Below are 17,504 nucleotides of genomic sequence, written 5' to 3'. Positions count from 1 at the left end.
GTAAACGTTATAGAGTATATTGCCTATACCTTGAACTGTGTCCACGATTGATGGCTTTGGTAAACGTTATAGAGTATATTGCCTATACCTTGAACTGTGTCCACGATTGGTGGCTTTGGTAAACGTTATAGAGTATATTGCCTATACCTTGAACTGTGTCCACGATTGATGGCTTTGGTAAACGTTAGAGTATATTGCCTATACCTTGAACTGTGTCCACGATTGGTGGCTTTGGTGGACGTTAGAGCATATTGCCTATACCCTGCAATGTGTCCACGATTGGTGGCTTTGGTAAACGTTATAGAGTATATTGCCTATACCTTGAACTGTGTCCACGATTGGTGGCTTTGGTAAACGTTATAGAGTATATTGCCTATACCTTGAACTGTGTCCACGATTGGTGGCTTTGGTAAACGTTAGAGTATATTGCCTATACCTTGAACTGTGTCCACGATTGGTGGCTTTGGTGGACGTTAGAGCATATTGCCTATACCCTGCAATGTGTCCACGATTGGTGGCTTTGGTAAACGTTATAGAGTATATTGCCTATACCTTGAACTGTGTCCACGATTGGTGGCTTTGGTAAACGTTGGAGTATATTGCCTGTACCTTGAACTGTGTCCACGATTGGTGGCTTTGGTAAACGTTATAGAGTATATTGCCTATACCTTGAACTGTGTCCACGATTGGTGGCTTTGGTAAACGTTGGAGTATATTGCCTATACCTTGAACTGTGTCCACGATTGGTGGCTTTGGTAAACGTTATAGAGTATATTGCCTATACCCTGCAATGTGTCCACGATTGGTGGCTTTGGTAAACGTTAGAGTATATTGCCTATACCTTGAACTGTGTCCACGATTGGTGGCTTTGGTAAACGTTATAGAGTATATTGCCTATACCTTGAACTGTGTCCACGATTGGTGGCTTTGGTAATCGTTGGAGTATATTGCCTATACCTTGAACTGTGTCCACGATTGGTGGCTTTGGTAAACGTTATAGAGTATATTGCCTATACCTTGAACTGTGTCCACGATTGATGGCTTTGGTAAACGTTAGAGTATATTGCCTATACCCTGCAATGTGTCCACGATTGGTGGCTTTGGTAAACGTTATAGAGTATATTGCCTATACCCTGCAATGTGTCCACGATTGGTGGCTTTGGTAAACGTTATAGAATATATTGCCTATACCTTGAACTGTGTCCACGATTGGTGGCTTTGGTAAACGTTATAGAGTATATTGCCTATACCTTGAACTGTGTCCACGATTGGTGGCTTTGGTAAACGTTGGAGTATATTGCCTATACCTTGAACTGTGTCCACGATTGGTGGCTTTGGTAAACGTTATAGAGTATATTGCCTATACCCTGCAATGTGTCCACGATTGGTGGCTTTGGTAAACGTTATAGAGTATATTGCCTATACCTTGAACTGTGTCCACGATTGGTGGCTTTGGTAAACGTTATAGAGTATATTGCCTATACCTTGAACTGTGTCCACGATTGGTGGCTTTGGTAAACGTTGGAGTATATTGCCTGTACCTTGAACTGTGTCCACGATTGGTGGCTTTGGTAAACGTTATAGAGTATATTGCCTATACCTTGAACTGTGTCCACGATTGGTGGCTTTGGTAAACGTTGGAGTATATTGCCTATACCTTGAACTGTGTCCACGATTGGTGGCTTTGGTAAACGTTATAGAGTATATTGCCTATACCTTGAACTGTGTCCACGATTGATGGCTTTGGTAAACGTTAGAGTATATTGCCTATACCCTGCAATGTGTCCACGATTGGTGGCTTTGGTAAACGTTATAGAGTATATTGCCTATACCCTGCAATGTGTCCACGATTGGTGGCTTTGGTAAACGTTATAGAGTATATTGCCTATACCCTGCAATGTGTCCACGATTGGTGGCTTTGGTAAACGTTAGAGTATATTGCCTATACCCTGCAATGTGTCCACGATTGGTGGCTTTGGTAAACGTTAGAGTATATTGCCTATACCTTGAACTGTGTCCACGATTGGTGGCTTTGGTAAACGTTAGAGTATATTGCCTATATATGTGTCCACGATTGGTGGCTTTGGTAAACGTTGGAGTAGATTCACTATACCTTGGACTGTGGGGTTTCCAACGCGATCGACGTTGACCGAAAGATAACGCAAAGCGCAAATCTTTCGGCCTGCTGGTTAAAGCTAGTCCTGTGCCACAATCACCAGCTGCACTGATATGATATAGTTGTTGATCTCTGCCACTTGCTTGTACACATACATATAGTCTATCCCAGTGCTTTTCAACCTGTGGGACCATCCGCACTGGTGCGGATGTGAAAATTTGTTGTGCGGATGGGCAACATGGTGCTGATGACAATCGCCCGATTAAAGGCTATTTAGTCTAAGAACTTTTTATATATGGTTACGTACACTAGCTTCAAGAAGCAACGCTAATCCTTCCCCTTTAATCGTGGATAGGTTTCCAATCGTTTAAATTTCGAAACGTCCAAGAAAGGGCAATTTATCATGAAGCCTGGCTGTTGGTATTAGTTATGTACATTCTGGGGTTCGCAAACATTTCATGCGCGGTTTGGCTGCATTGTGCGGATGAAATTTTCGTGCCACAGAAAAGTGCGTATAGAATTTAAAAGGTTGAAAAGCACTGGTCTATCCTGTTCCAGAGAGTGGAAGGCTCTAGTTTGAGGGATATGTTGGAAGTAGGGATTTGCTGAAAAAAAATGTGACGCCATGCAGTTCTTTATAAAGCTGTCAAAGAGGCCTTTCGTTTCACTTTTTTGCGCGTTATATACCGTGTATCGCACAAGTGTTTTTTCAACTTTAATTTGATTTTTGTATTCTCAACTGTTAAAAACTTGTTTGCACCACACTTCCTGCATAGAATCTGCCTTTTTGATTGAGACGCACTTCCTATTTTCTTTACTATTTCAAGTTGCATACGAATCTTTTTTTTCAACAAGTCCCCATTGTTTGCCCACTTCAAATCATCGCTGTATGAAATTAAAGTTCTCTAAGAACATTGCAAACTGAACGTTCCGTGAAATGTATATTGTCATCGATTTGATGCTGAGATGCTTGTTCTTTTGGCGAACATGCAGTTTGATATTCTGTTGCAAACGTGATTTTCCGTGCGCGCAATTCTCATCTACCTTCATGATCTACAACCATATTCCATTTATTTGTCATGTTTCATGTTCACTAATGCATTAATCATGCATTAAATCAGTTGATTTCATGAAAGGGTATATTAGATAAAAACGCTTTATGTTGACGACGTTCTATTGAAGAACGATTCATGGAGGCGTAAGTCATGCATGCTCGTTGCCTATTGTCTTTGGTATAGTATATATTGGCTATACGTTACGTGAACTCGTAGATAGTTTCTAGGTTATCCGAAGCAAAATGAGTTTTTGAGACCATGCATCTTCCGCTGTCTGGAACACCACGATCAGGATCGCCAACGTTTTCCACATGACAAAGATATCTTAACAAAATGTGTGGCAATAAAGTGGTTCTCAAACGTTTGAAAAAGTTTTCAAAACGGTTGCCTGGCAACTTATCGACTCGTGCTCTGAGTTTAAACATTAGAATTAACGAAAGATTGTGTGCGAACAATCGCCTTCTTAATACTTGTGATAGAATAAAGGACCGTCGTCCGGTGACAGTGACGCAAGCATTATTGTCTAAAATTTTAGACTTAATACTTAAAGATTTCAGAATCTTCACGGTCCCCCCGAAACTCCTTTGGGACCGCAGACCCACTTTAAAACCCGCTGGTGTAAAGAATGCATTCAAAAAATAAATACCCATGTGGACATTCCAAAGGTGCGTTCCCCTCTTGGTCAATTGTAGTTGTGCATAACTCGCCAATCACTGGTTGACCATGGTGACTCTCGATTAGCTCTTCGCCTGTTACAACTTCGTAGTCAACGCTGCAAAAAAACATAGGTGAGTAAACTCGCAAGCTGTTCAAACAGACTTTATTTAATTGCATGGTAGAAGTATTTCTTTCTCTTTAATTCACTTGGTCAAGTTCTGCACCCGTAAAAAGTACATAAATGTCTCAAATTTGCAGGGGTTGGTTAATTTAAAATAGAAAGATCATATTATGCCAGTAATTCAACTTACTCATTTAAATCCACATCTTCGTTTCCATGCCAACGTGTACCGTGAGTTATCCAATCGATGACAGGTAAAGATGCTGCAGTAGTACGCTCGCACGAGAAGATGCAACCGTTGAAACAGCATTTAGAATTCTGCAATAACAAGCTATGTCAACATTCCGCAAGCTTGAAATTCTCTGTGTAAACTTCTCTTATCTGCAGACATCTCTTATCATTGTTTTGGAACATACCGTTGTTCGAAAAGCAATGCGTGAAAATCGTAAACACGTCAACTTGTCATCTTTTGGTTGAATAAAACGGGATAGGCTACATAAACTCCAAAGCACAACACGACATTCAAGCAGCATTTAAATAAGTTAAGACTGTTTGTTACCTCACAATCACTGTCTGTAGAACAGGGAAGCATTGAACACAATTTGCTGGTCATTTTGGCAGAAGGCGCAGGGCATCGGTGGTTGCGCGTATGATGCCGTTCAGTTTGATCTGTCAGTCTTCTCTAAATATGACAATTGATTCGTATACGAATACCAGGAATGTAAAGACTGAAGTTCATACCAATGTAACAGTATGATTTACAAATTACGTAATTCGTTTTTGTGACTGTTTTGTTGTTAAGGTTCGAATTTATTAAACAAAAATAACAATCTATTAAATTTACCTTTTTTTGAAAATTACTGTAAACACCCACTGACGGTTGCAAATTCGCAAAAAAAAAATATGTTTTCACAAAATATTACTTAATGCACATAGTTCCATATTATTTCGATATCGCCAGTTCGCAATAAAACCTGACTATAACGCACTCTTTAGTGTGATAAAAAAATGGTTTCATAACAATATGGCAGTTTGCTGTCTAGAATTTGAGCGTCCGTTCCCTTATATACGTTGGGTGAACCGTTAGTTATATCGGAAAAAAATCCTTTACAAAAAAGGATTCATGCATCGACTGGTATATGGTTACAAACATTCTAATCAAAATAAGGGTTGGCGTGTGGCAAATGGGCAACCTGCCTAAAAGCCTAAAGACACAGTAAGTTAGAAAAGTGTGGTATCAAAATCACAGCCAAAAACACATTACCCCATGTTGAGACGATGATACGTTTCTGTCGGGAACAGGTGATGCTGTTGCTGGGAATATCACATCGACTAGAAGCGAGTTTGAAACAATCCAAGCTGTTCCGAGTATAATCAACTTACGTCGAAACCAACTAAAACAACTTTTGACATTTTCTGTTTTCATACTCTGATTTCAATTATCTCATATAATTACAACATGAAATGTGACCACTTCGGCCTTGTACCTTTCGCACATTGCCAAGCGTATAAACTTTTACCAAACTAACGGCATTTTGGTGCGCTCTTTCGGATTTATGCACAGACATGCCTTGCCTAATATGCCGGTAACCGCTACGCCGTTTGACCGCAGTATGTAAGGCGAGGCTTAAGTGTGCAAGTGTAGCTTTAATGCTGAAGGCGTCTGTTATGTGCTTTGGGTTTGCTGCAATCGATGTCTGTGCATAAACTGGGTCACAGTCTTTGTAAGGAAGTTGGGACGTGACTCACTTCTGTTGAAATATGGACCACCTTTAAGCAAACGATGCAGTCGACAACCAAGGGTTGAAAATGTCGTCAAACTTTAACACAAAACTGTAGTTATTAACATGGAAAATGTAACACTAAATTCTAAGTTAGTTTTACTTGATCGCTGCATGAACTTTGGTACGTGAGAAACTAACAATGTTATATAGGCATATTAGAGGAGCGTATTCTGTTTGTAGGTTTCCTTATTCTAGTCATATATGTGTAATTTGAGATCTAAAGTGTGTCGATACACCGCAATGTGTACTTACGTCATGCCTCGTTGGTTATAAAAACGCGCCGCCATGGTAACAAACAATGGCGAAGAACCTGACGAGCTCAGTTCAGGCTTCGGTCTGATCGATGTTTTCAGCAGTAGCCTTTCTTGTAATTGCCAGTGGTAGCAGTTTTATTGCAAATATTAGAAAGATGCAAAATATTTTCTCAACAACCAATGACTTGTGGGATAAGGAGACAGTTTTAAAGTTACCATATGCTAATACAATATATAACTGCGCGTATAATGTAACGCTATTTAATCAGGTTTTTCACACTTGTAACTATGGATTCAGAAGAAGTTGCTGAGAAACGCGTTTTACTGACTGAAACAAGCGAGCAAACAGGCGCTGAAGCTGGTCCAGCGGAAACTCAAAGAATCACCCCAATTACACCAGTAACACCAGCATCACAACAAGCGGAAATTTTGAGTCCTGACAGTGTTCCAATATATGAAGATCCTTATCAACGTGCCGTAACGTACATGGAAAAGCACCACATACTGCATATATTTCGGGTATGCTTTGGCAATAAAGTTTGTTGTTTTATAAAATGCACTTATTTCCGGAATAAATATGTAATGGTCATGTAACAAAGTTTAGATGTAAGCAATTGACTGGTGTGCTTATTTGTATTGCGACAGAAAATTATACTAACGTAATCACCTTTTACCAGGAGATAACCGAGCACATGGTATATTCAAGACCAGAAGATCCACTAAAATTCATGCTTGGTGAGGTACAAAACCTCATAAACGACCGTGACAGAAAGTTGATAGAGATTGTGAAAACGAATACCGACGTTTGAACTGTACATTGTCACGTTCACTTTTCTTTTCTTTGTTGCCTTGTTGTTTCAGTTTGCACTAGCAGTGTTGTTCGCTGTTTTTACTGTATTGTTTTGCAACAGTAAATTGCGATGAAGAATTATACCACATTTGCTTCTTCTGCTCATTCAAAAATATATTTCTTGTTAGTAAGCATAATATAGGGTCACGTCTTTTAACGTATAAATTTGCCATAATACTGCCTTGTGTTGATGTTAAAATATTCGTAGTATACATGTTACGTAGACTTGATAATAAACTTCGATGATACTTACGTTATGCCCAATTTTATCAACACTTTAAGTTGTATTTGCTGGGGAATTGTTTTGCCAGTATGACATTAATTTGACAATAAATTAAAATGGCATTAAATTGGTGGTTGGAACACGCTTTGTTAGTTTTACTAAAATTTTGGATAAAATCGGGCCTAACCCACACCATAAACATATCCAGTAACTGTGTAGCTATTCGCCAATATGTCATCAACAGTAAATGTGATCATTTAACAATTGAATATAGGCTACTATTACGCTAGTAATCATTAAGCATCGAAATATAGATACATCCGTGATGTGATCGTGCTTGTGGAAAAAACATTTCTGGTGCCATGAAACCCTTGGAGTAGTTTAGTAAATATTGCGGAACCCCTTTTTTTGTCACAGTGAAAGAAAAACGTATATTTTCCATAAACACACTGTCCGTACATGAATGTATAGTCCAACTGAATATTTTAGTGTAACGCAGTATTTAATGGTGTTAATGTCATGACTTAGTGGCTTGCATAGAACCTTGCAGTTGATGTAGCCCCTTGTGCTGCCCGAAACATTATGGTTCCGCGATACCCAGATTGAAAATCTCTGCCTTATACAGAGCAGGGATGGCCGAAAAAGGTCAAAAATTTAAATCAGACAGACTAATGGTCATGTGGATGTAAATTTTACAAAGGGTGTTTTTACACCAGTTCTTCTCATCATTTTCGCACTTGTGGAACGATCAAGTTTCAAAACAACTTTTATGGCCCTGTACTTTGGTAACATTTAAGCTAAAATATAATAAAATTGACATATTAATAAATTTAAGCAGACCGGCATCCGCGGTCCCTGGACATGCGGTTAAAAACTTTGATTACTATATTGGCATTCATGATTATGACTGGCATTTATCTCATTAAGTTCTTGTCTCGTGTATGGAAGCAGACACATACAACTTAGTAGTTTTCGTTGGAAAGCCATCATTTTCAACAAGGCACTGGTGATTCGATCATATCCACCAAATACTGGGCTTCCGCTGTATAAGAAAAAAACAATCCAATTATGTAAGATAACCATGCAATGGTCAAATATGAAAGATACAAATTCGGAGATACAAAAATGCTAATTCGCATGCATTACCTGTTTACTTCAAATTAAAACGGTACAGTGGGACGGACTCTGAACTTTGTACCGCTTCGAACGATTAATTTTCCTTAACCGGAACTAAACTTGGACCCGTCTGGTATAAATTGTACGAACCCCCAAACCAAACCTGAACCTGGTATTTTTTTGAAAACCCGAATCAGAACTAAATCCGTGTAACAAGCGTTTCGACTTCCTGGATTTTCGGTTAAGAACTCTATTATGCGGTAGGTGGCGCCGTTTTGTTTTGAATGTTGTTAAGACACCAACGCCAAAAACAATGAAGATAGTCGTTTGTGCGAAAGTTTACATTTACCTTTTTTCGGAAAGTGCCTGCACTCAATTGTGTGTTACAATTTGTGCACCGTGTGACAGCAACGTAGAGTTAAAACATCACATACTTTGATGCGTATGACTTTATCCTGTACATCTAACTAATATCCACTGTACTTGCAGTTGTAGGGTGTATGTAGGCTACATAATATTTATCAGGAGGTCTATAGGCCTATATGTTTGAATGTGGAACATCGAAGATTTGAATACCAGGTTCTATTTTCAAAGAAAGATCAACATTAAGAGATGTATGAATCAAATTTTATCATAAATTTATGGTAAACTATTCATATTTTTAAAAGTTCTTTATGTATGATTTATACAGGCAGAATGTGAATCACTATGATTCACTTGAGAAGCTAGATGAAGAAATTGAGGTAAATTAAAATGTAAAATTATTAGAATTATGTTTTTGTTAAATATTGAACACTTTTAAGGGGACCTACAGAGTTGAACTGCCTCATCCCCAAACAGTGGAGAATGAGGATGAATTTATAACCAACAGTGCACGAAATACAAAAGTCGAGTCTTGTCAAGACAGCTTAAATGAATCTCAAACATATCAACAGCAGAGACTCAAATGTATGGTCATGTATTGAATGTTATATGGACCTGGCGTATCATTGCATATTTGTGTGTATTTAAACAAACACTTATTTGTTCTTAACTTATCATAGGCCCAATAACCACATATTGTTACCATGTAGGTCAGCAACATTTTTTCACTAACTTCACACTTACTTACTTTCAAACTTCAGCGGCACAGCTGAATCCGATTTGTAATAGTTGAAAGTAGTCAAGTATTTTTAACAAACTAAACAAAAAAAAATTATTTGTCTTTTTATCTGTTGCCATAGGCCCAATATATATATATAATAGTTATGTCACACACACTGGCATGGGAAATAGGGATCAATACTTGACAAAATCCTAACGAACAGAATGACCAATTATGAAAACAATGATGGAAAGCAACCTTAATTTTTTTTAATATTTTATAATGGGTTGGTATTAGTAAAAAGAAACAAAAAAAAAGATTTGATAAAAAATCATAAGGTGCTAGCATACTACTTAATTAGAATTTTTTTTTAATTTAAAATTTTTGTGAAAGCTGGTGTAATGCACAGTTATTTTTTACTGACATAAATAGATGTCCAGCCAGACAAGAGAGGGGAAGGGATGCAGTTTTCCATGACGGAAAGTCTTCAAGCACAACTTCATCTAAGTCTTGACCGCTTAAGCCAAGCATCATTCGAAACCAGAGAAAAAACAAAGCTTAGTGTAAGCATGAATAGCTGATCAACTAAACCACAAAGTCACAAGCTAAATACAGAAACTATATTTAGGACGTGTACGGCAAAGTACTACTCTCCCCAACAAAGACACTTTCTTCTGCACCACCTTATTCAGTGCAATCTCTTGCACAGAAATTTGAACAAGCTGATCAAGGTAAATGAAGTGTTTAAGGGGTAGCCTAAGTAATAATTAGTTCTGTCTCTTGACAAAAGTAGTTTGGACAATGGGCTCCAAAGATTTCCTTTGTTTTCATAATTACCGGGTAACTGTAGTGTTTTCATACATGATACAAATCAAATAGATGACATTGCCTGCAGACAATTCACTTTGACCAAATAACTTAGAAACTGATGTTCTCAATACAGAGCAACTTGGAGATTTGAGTGACTCAGTGGAAGTTGCCAATGCAGTTGTTCCTGGAAAATTTTCTTCTTTAAAAGATTCTCTTAGTAACATGTCAATGGGCGCAGTAGTTAGAAAGGAATTAAAGGATTCTGATGATGACGATATTAACATTGTAGCTGTTGATGACTCATTGAATGGAGATGAGGGACAGGTTACTTTATCTGAAGATTTGTCAAGTTCGGAGCGCTCAATGTTGGATTCAAAAACCAAACCTGGGTAAAAAAAACAATACCATATGATTATATTTGTGGCAAATATTTAACACATGCTGTGCATCAGTGTCTAACATAATGGTTTCCAACCTTTTTGTGGTTGCGTAATTGGTTTACACTTGGATGTAAAACAATTTCAACATTTACCACCTGGTTGAGTGTTACAAAGTAGGGGATGAAGTAGCAAACATTTTGAGATCACTCATGATTTTTTCAATTCGAACTATATCCGCTAAAGGAAAAGTGCTTGCTTACCACCAGGAATGTCACCGTGTACCACTGGTTGGGAAACACTGGTCTAACACATCAGCTACATTACATTGTTTTTGCCTGGATATGTATTTTGCAAATAAATATTTTGTGTGGCTAATTTCACTTTTTGTTTTTAACATATTAAAGTGAAATTCAACCTGATCGTTATGCTGACCTGAGATACAACCCTGGGTGGAGAGAAGTTTCTCAAAAATCTGAACCTTCACTGCAATCTCCTGAAATTAACCCTGAATTTGTAATTGATTTCAGAAATGCCCCAAGGTACCTGAAAACTTTTGCAGAATTTGAAAAAAAGGATAATAATTGCAGTTTTGTGGCAGTAAATCTGGTATCTTTCGTTTCTTTTCCAACTAAGGAAAGATATTTACTACAGAGACCAGTTGAAATTTCTTTGTTATCTTAGACTTCCATCTACTCCGCCACAACATCAAATTGCAAGTCATGGTCAAATAAAGACTGCACTGCAGCCTTCTGTTGGTGGAGCCATAACTGTTCATAACACAGAATTATCACCAACAAGGTACAAAAAGGTTTAATTAAAGTTTGAAAGCATACAAACCCAAATTAAATTCTATAAAGGCCAGACAGCAACGAAGAGAAATTAAACCCACCCAAGGAACAAGAAGAGTTTGGTTACTATATTGGCAGGTAACAGTTATCTGATATCTGTCCCATTTTGTACTGTTTTTAGGTAAACCCTGGCACAAAACAATACCCTGCACAAATATATGTGTTGTTATGTTCAAGAAGTTTTTGTGCCCATAGAGACTCACCAGTGCGACTAAGTGCAGACCCAAACAGACTAGACTCTATGAATCAATTATATGAAGAAGAGTTCGCCAGAATGCTACAGTTGGAAAGACAGTGGACCCAGGGTAGAATAAATTGTTTGACATGAATTAGATGTTAGGCATAACAAAATGCTTTGTTGGATAGAAAATTCAATGCAGAACCACACGGAAGAAAACATGTTTTCGAACCATAATCATCAGCAACTTGTACAGCACGAGCTACAGACTATCAAACAAAACGATGAAGAAAATGTAACCGGTCAGGAGAGCAAACCCAAATGTAAGCACATAAAATTCCGAACAAGCTGATTGTTCAGATAAATTTTTTCCCTCACTTTATCAAAAAAAATTATGTTGAATAGATCTTAATTGCCAAATTATATCCAGTGTGGTACGTTCAGAGTTTTGTTATGCATGTGGTCAATACTATTTTATATTCTCCCAGATTATTCCCCTCGTATCAGAGAACAGAACTCGCAAACCACATCAATAAATAACGACTCGTCCAAATCAATTCGTAACAAGAGAAGTCTTCACATGGTTTCGCATGCTCCAACCCCACCAAGAGCTCCCAAGTCGATTAAAGATAAAGATTACATTGAAATGAACAAAATCAGGTTCAAAAATGCTTTTGTCTTTGGTAAATTCTCCATGTTTTTAAAGAAAGTTAGCATGTAGTTAATTTTTGCTTAATCTGTATTTGGACTGCATCGGTGTTAATTGAATTTCCACAAAAAGATATCCACATGTTTTTATTATGTGAGTTGCCTTTATGTTTATGTTCGTGAGCAGTTATGTTAACGGCAAAGTTTTTTCGATATAACATAGGTTAATTAATATGTTAAAATCAACTTAGACAATTTTATAGATTAGGAAGAAAAAGCAACTCGGCCTCGTACTTGGAAATATATTCGAAACGCAATAAGCAATTGCAGGATGAGCACAACGACCAACTTCGACCTAAGTCAGACACAAACAAGCTAACACAGGTTCGCTCGACAATTTTGTACATGCTTCAAAAATCTTGCAAGTGTAATTTTAATCATCAGAAAAGTGACAATTACATACATGATGATCGGCATAGAAGTCCTCCATCACCGAAAGAAAACCAGGGTATCATGGGTTTGGAGGATGTTTGGAAACAGCAGGTAAATTAAATACACTTTAAATATAATTATAGGTTGCGATACCAAAACTATTTTTAAAATGTGCTGTTTTTTTTCACGAGCTGTAACACAAAAAATAATTTTTTTTTTCTTTTTTTAAAAAACGTGCTTGTTTTCGGTTTGTGTGCATTGTTTTGTTTTATCCAAACGTGTTATTTACATCAAATTCGGCTTGCTGGTTACTTGGCAGTCTGTAGTATAGACGTTTAAATATTAGCATTGTTTGGGTGCCTGCCTTGCCAAAAATCCTTTAGTTGTAGGTGAACGAATTCGTCTCTTACAAAACGTCACCATACTAACAAAAATGATAAATGTGACAAAAATCGTTATTTCTTACAAACCGGTTAAATGATTGTGCTCGTTTTTTGTCTATACACTTATTGTAACGTGAATTAAGGTGGTCTGATCAAACATAAAATATCGGCACAGTCACCAAATAACTTTTTGTAGCACATTCCTCTGTCATTAATAGTTTTGTTCTGTTGGTTTAGATCGGACCACCCCTGAAGTAAGTGTTTAGGCATCGAAAAACGTTCCCTTTGGTATTAGAGTTAAAAAAAACACGTTACAATATTTGTTGAAATCTTCATCCTTCAGGCCAATCGCTTAAAAGGCATCAAAGACGGACGGGAAAGTTCAAAACTCCCACAAAGGAAAACTTTGCGCGAGTTGGGCAACACAAGGGAGATGAACCGGCCTTTGTTGAATCCGGAAGAACTTATTACGAAACGTTATTCTCCGAGTAAGATATAATAATTAAATGTGTGTTTACGGATATAAGAAAGTTAGTTTAGATTTCATGCAGTTTTTTTATTTGTGTTAGGCATGTATTTATTGGCTGAAGGAAACGATAAAGTTCACGATTAGCGCTAATTTTTGGATGTTTTGTAACATTTTGGAAAATTAAGTTTTTATCAGGTTTATATGCAAGCTGAAAAATGTTGCTGGTTTATTTTTTGCCCTAATGGTGTCATAAAGTCGAATTATTTATTTGTGTATGTTACACCTTAGTTCCAGATAACACGTTTTGTTAAAAACTATTCTTGCATTTTTGTTAGTTCCTCGTACAAACAACCTATCATTGATTTCTTAATTTTAATTCTAATTTTTTTTTTTCGATGAAGGAAAATTTACCTCCCCTCGCAACCACCCCGAGTTTGAAGATGAAAACGACAACTTTGCAAATCATCCCGCCTTCAGCTCGTTTGATCATCATCGCAACACTCTCCATCGCAGACAACAATTGCTTCACGATCAGTACCTTAAACTCAGTCAGCAGAACGATTCGTCGATCGGCGTTAATTCTAGTTACCAAGAAAGCGACGAAAGTCAATGTTCGGACAATCACGTTGGTGCATATCAGACAAGAGAAGAACCACAAGATGATCCAAGATACTATTACGCACACGGCGAAGCTCCTCAAACCGAGAATTTCGTATATCAAAGTCCTGTGAGACCGAGTCATCTTCTACAGGTATGTAATATAGTAAACACAAAGGTATTATGCACAAGGTTTGATTAAAAACAAAGTAAACCTGGATAATATAGAGGAAAGAAATCCCAATGTCATGTATCGCGGGTGTAGATTTTACCGTATGAACGTTTTCATTTAACTGGATGACAAAATGTGCGTTGTTGTGTCCGCAACGATAAAATAAAAAAAAATCCAACCTTATTATTCTGGGTTTTGTTGCAGGCGTATAAACAGCGTTACGACAACAACACTTCGATGGAGCAACAATCTTCTCATGTGGATCTTCCGCCTAAACCCGACAACCCACTAAGTCCTCGAAACATCAGCGGAGATTTCTTTCCAGTACAAATTGCCGCCCAGAACTATCCTGAAAGTCAATACTATCATCCGCAAACTTTCCAATTGAAGAAACGAGTCAATTTCGACCCCGCAGTTCAAAGTCCCCACAGCCCGGCATCTCGTATACCAATCCCTGTTTCATCGCATGCTTACAAATATCAAGTTCCTCTTCCGCCCACTAACGGACCATCAGTAAAAAAGGAGGATACTTATTTTTCCTCGCCAAGATCCAGCAGTTTAAAACACGGCCAACGCAATAACAGGGAAACTACCTGGACGAGTAACTTACAACGTAAGAATAGCTAACTGATTTACGTTATTCGGACAATTCTGCAGTGTAGCTCGTCAATAAGTATCGAGGATAATCAAAATTTAAACATAGCATCAGCTTCAACGAGTTTTAACATTAGAGATAAATTACATTTTTTGTCGTGACAACTATATTTATGAAATTTAAGCAGGGAATTTTAAATTGAATTTAACTAACACGGTATAATTTGTTCCACTGTCTTAACTATAACTTAACTGTTGTTGTTTGGCAGAACTTCCAAATCGAAAGCAAACATTGCCCCTTCTGCCGCCAATACTTGGAACGAGTGGTAAAACAGAAGACAAACTAGAACTTGATACATCTCTGGTTTCCAACGATGATGGTGGTGGAAGCTACCTAGAACAATACGAAAAGCAAAAACAAAAAGCAAAGTACAAGGTTGGTGTAAGATAGCGAAAATAATGGTTTGCAAATACTACATGTTGTTTTTCTTAACAACAAATTACTTTATTTTCCAGAAATATACATTGGAAGATTACAAAAACCTAAAAAGAGATCTTAATCTCGGTGGACTTGGTCCTGATTTGATCACAGCAAGGGAGAAAGTGAGCGATGTCGTGTCTGATGAATAAAGTCATAATATTTTTATTTAATGTAGAAAAATTAATATTCGGAAGAGATCTTTAATTGCCATCTGTGTTTGAAGGTGTGATAAATGTTATCCCAACAAACATTTAACAATTTCTGGAAAGGCCAAAACAATAAATAAAAAAAATCATTTCCATTCCGTGACAGATGGGAAAAATAGACCGTGCTAGAAAATACGCGGAGTTCATTCGACAACAACACAAGAACCATCAGCAGCTCGTACAAAACAATGCGACAGCACCGGGAGATAAGAGTTATGACGAAGATATTAGTCGTGAGCGGGACGAAGGCGCGCAGAGATTTGTGGTCATGGCCGACAGCGATGATAAGAAGAAGGAACAGAAGGAGAAAAGGAAACGGGTATTCGCAAAATTACCGCGGCATCGGTCGTGAACATATTTGGAGAGGGTTGCGTCTTGAAGGCTTAACCCACAAACACGTAATCTCTGCTTTGTTTTGGTTGCACCAAATAACACAGCCAAATGCCTTTGTAAATTTTAGATTATTTGTTTTGATAGAATATTTATGACTGTGGTTTGGTGAAGAAGTTATGAAAGATTTATACGTTATAGTTTAAAGCAATTCCCTCTGAGTTGGCGAAGAGAAACTTAAAACTCAAATTTTGAGTTTACAGGTATTAAAATCTCTGGTGAAAATCAATGTTGTTCTTTAGGCGTTGGAGTACGCGCGACAAGTTCCCCGGCCCAAAACCATCTTTCAGACAAATCAGGAAAATCTTCCGCCGTCGGCGACACAAAACCCACTTGAAAACAACGGCGAGCCTCTTGACTGGGATTTGTTAAAATCATTGCAGGAACGTCACGAGCGAGAGAAGGCGCTTGTCGCCCAACTTTCAACAACCAAAATGACGTAATAGTTGGAAAACATGCAGTTCGCCGAGCGTTTTTGCAGAACCAATATTTGGTCGAGGATTCCGGACGAAGTTGGCACGTGACTAAAAAGCACGCCGCTTCTTCTGATTTGTTCGCATTTGATGACGTATTATGGTGTAGGACGATGACTGTGATGTGTAAACTATAGTTAAAACTGTTAATTTGGAACTTTAAAAATAAGATTAAGTATGGTGTTACCAACATTTTTTGTTTTACAAAAATTGTTTAGTGTTTCACTTGCCGTGTAATAAATTTTATTTGATTTGCCGTCCAATTCCTCAATATGTTTTTCAAGTTTCTAATTGACAAACTTTAAAACGCAAGCGGTTATTTCGCAAATTTTCGTACAAAATTCTTTATGCTGTGAGTTGTGTGATGTTTAAATGTGCAAAACTGTGTTATTTTTACTGTGTTTTCTACATTAAAATAAAATCGACACAACTTTCTTGAAACAAAACGAGTTTTATGAAGTCACCTAAAACGTTCAATAATTTCAAAAACTGTTTTTCACAAAATTATAACACCGCCGTTTTCTGTTGATCTTTTAGTTTGTAGTCATTAAAACGGCAGATCGTCGCCTACAATTCGTAAAAACAAATGCTTTTGAGTGAGGTCAGCGCAGTGAAGCAACGTAAACAACCGAAATTTTGTGTTTAAAGGTTGCGCTATTAACTTAGTAAATCCAAAAAATTTTTCAAGGGACCATCCTTACTCAGTTTACCCTAATTTCGTTTTCAGTATGCTTTAACAATCGAATATAGGCCTACTAATGAAGTGACTTGCTTTACATGAAAAGTAAATTAAACTCTAACTGTAACAAACTAAATGAATAATTTCTTCCCGAAAAACCTTGAACGACGTCAATCGCCCGCAATATATCAATATATACTTTTTGAAAGAATTGCAAAAAGGCAGAATTATTTTCGCTGTTTATACCGCCATAGACAGTTTAATTCGAGTGTGTACAGATGTAGTCCTGTTACCGCTAGATGGCAGGATTGAACTTCGCAAATATTTGTTGAGCGGGTAGTTACTTCTAAAAATCACACAAAAGGTCCCTCTTGTTACGTTTGCTGTTGGCGTTTCCTGTTCTCTCCAGTTGGAGCGCGCGATTTCAGGCATGGCTGGCTGGCCACAGTTAACGTCGAAGTCAGGTTAGCCAGATTGGCCTTTTATCAAATATTGTAGCCTATA

General features: G+C 37.6%; 3 protein-coding genes across 5 annotated transcripts; 2 read left to right on the top strand and 1 right to left on the bottom strand.

Annotated features, from left to right (window-relative positions):
* Positions 1-3,095: 3,095 nt before the first annotated feature.
* Positions 3,096-5,437, bottom strand: LOC145899251 (WAP four-disulfide core domain protein 1-like). The gene is made up of 6 exons (XM_082987983.1): positions 5,214-5,437; positions 4,509-4,631; positions 4,140-4,267; positions 3,818-3,943; positions 3,376-3,495; positions 3,096-3,169 (listed from the first exon to the last, which is right to left on the bottom strand). Exons 1-6 carry the CDS (start codon positions 5,373-5,375, stop codon positions 3,163-3,165), a joined length of 666 nt encoding a protein of 221 aa, XP_082844109.1. The 5' UTR covers positions 5,376-5,437; the 3' UTR covers positions 3,096-3,162.
* Positions 5,438-6,122: 685 nt separating this feature from the next.
* On the top strand, positions 6,123-7,175 carry LOC145899110 (testis-specific expressed protein 55-like). Its single transcript, XM_082987828.1, has 2 exons — positions 6,123-6,506; positions 6,665-7,175. Exons 1-2 carry the CDS (start codon positions 6,276-6,278, stop codon positions 6,794-6,796), a joined length of 363 nt encoding a protein of 120 aa, XP_082843954.1. The 5' UTR covers positions 6,123-6,275; the 3' UTR covers positions 6,797-7,175.
* Positions 7,176-8,666: 1,491 nt separating this feature from the next.
* Positions 8,667-16,743, top strand: LOC145897862 (uncharacterized). 3 transcript variants are annotated; one of them, XM_082986316.1, is made up of 21 exons: positions 8,667-8,790; positions 8,868-8,919; positions 8,980-9,124; positions 9,693-9,823; positions 9,889-9,991; positions 10,204-10,459; positions 10,855-10,989; positions 11,132-11,248; positions 11,308-11,376; positions 11,494-11,603; positions 11,665-11,799; positions 11,965-12,136; positions 12,388-12,508; positions 12,569-12,667; positions 13,283-13,427; positions 13,810-14,159; positions 14,382-14,790; positions 15,041-15,207; positions 15,288-15,374; positions 15,565-15,777; positions 16,091-16,743. In XM_082986316.1, coding segments are annotated over exons 1-21 (3,219 nt in total). In that variant the 5' UTR covers positions 8,667-8,788; the 3' UTR covers positions 16,292-16,743. The 3 variants fall into 3 exon arrangements, with proteins under 3 accessions (XP_082842442.1, XP_082842441.1, XP_082842443.1); XM_082986315.1 differs by having other exon boundaries at positions 8,675-8,790; positions 8,845-8,919; XM_082986317.1 differs by having other exon boundaries at positions 8,675-8,790; positions 8,845-8,919; positions 15,565-15,856; positions 16,091-16,199.
* The last annotated feature ends 761 nt before the right edge of the window (positions 16,744-17,504 follow it).

The sequence above is a fragment of the Ascidia mentula genome, chromosome 4 (genome assembly GCF_947561715.1).
Source record: "Ascidia mentula chromosome 4, kaAscMent1.1, whole genome shotgun sequence".
Lineage (NCBI taxonomy): Eukaryota > Metazoa > Chordata > Ascidiacea > Phlebobranchia > Ascidiidae > Ascidia > Ascidia mentula.
Note: the sequence above shows the minus strand (reverse complement) of the source record. Positions and strands in the feature narration are given on the sequence as shown.

What these genes read in the sequence shown, in the direction of transcription:
- LOC145899110 (XM_082987828.1), top strand. Translation starts at nt 6,276, where the DNA reads ATGGATTCAGAAGAAGTTGCTGAGAAACGCGTTTTACTGACTGAAACA. An exon ending in ACATACTGCATATATTTCGG is followed by an intron (nt 6,507 to 6,664) that starts GTATGCTTTGGC and finishes ACCTTTTACCAG; the next exon opens with GAGATAACCGAGCACATGGT.
- LOC145899251 (XM_082987983.1), bottom strand. Translation starts at nt 5,375, where the DNA reads ATGAAAACAGAAAATGTCAAAAGTTGTTTTAGTTGGTTTCGACGTAAG. An exon ending in TATCATCGTCTCAACATGGG is followed by an intron (nt 4,632 to 5,213) that starts GTAATGTGTTTT and finishes TGTCATATTTAG; the next exon opens with AGAAGACTGACAGATCAAAC. An exon ending in GAAGATGTGGATTTAAATGA is followed by an intron (nt 3,944 to 4,139) that starts GTAAGTTGAATT and finishes GTTTTTTTGCAG; the next exon opens with CGTTGACTACGAAGTTGTAA.
- LOC145897862 (XM_082986315.1), top strand. Translation starts at nt 8,851, where the DNA reads ATGTATGATTTATACAGGCAGAATGTGAATCACTATGATTCACTTGAG. An exon ending in ATTGAAATGAACAAAATCAG is followed by an intron (nt 12,137 to 12,387) that starts GTTCAAAAATGC and finishes ACAATTTTATAG; the next exon opens with ATTAGGAAGAAAAAGCAACT. An exon ending in TGATCACAGCAAGGGAGAAA is followed by an intron (nt 15,375 to 15,564) that starts GTGAGCGATGTC and finishes ATTCCGTGACAG; the next exon opens with ATGGGAAAAATAGACCGTGC.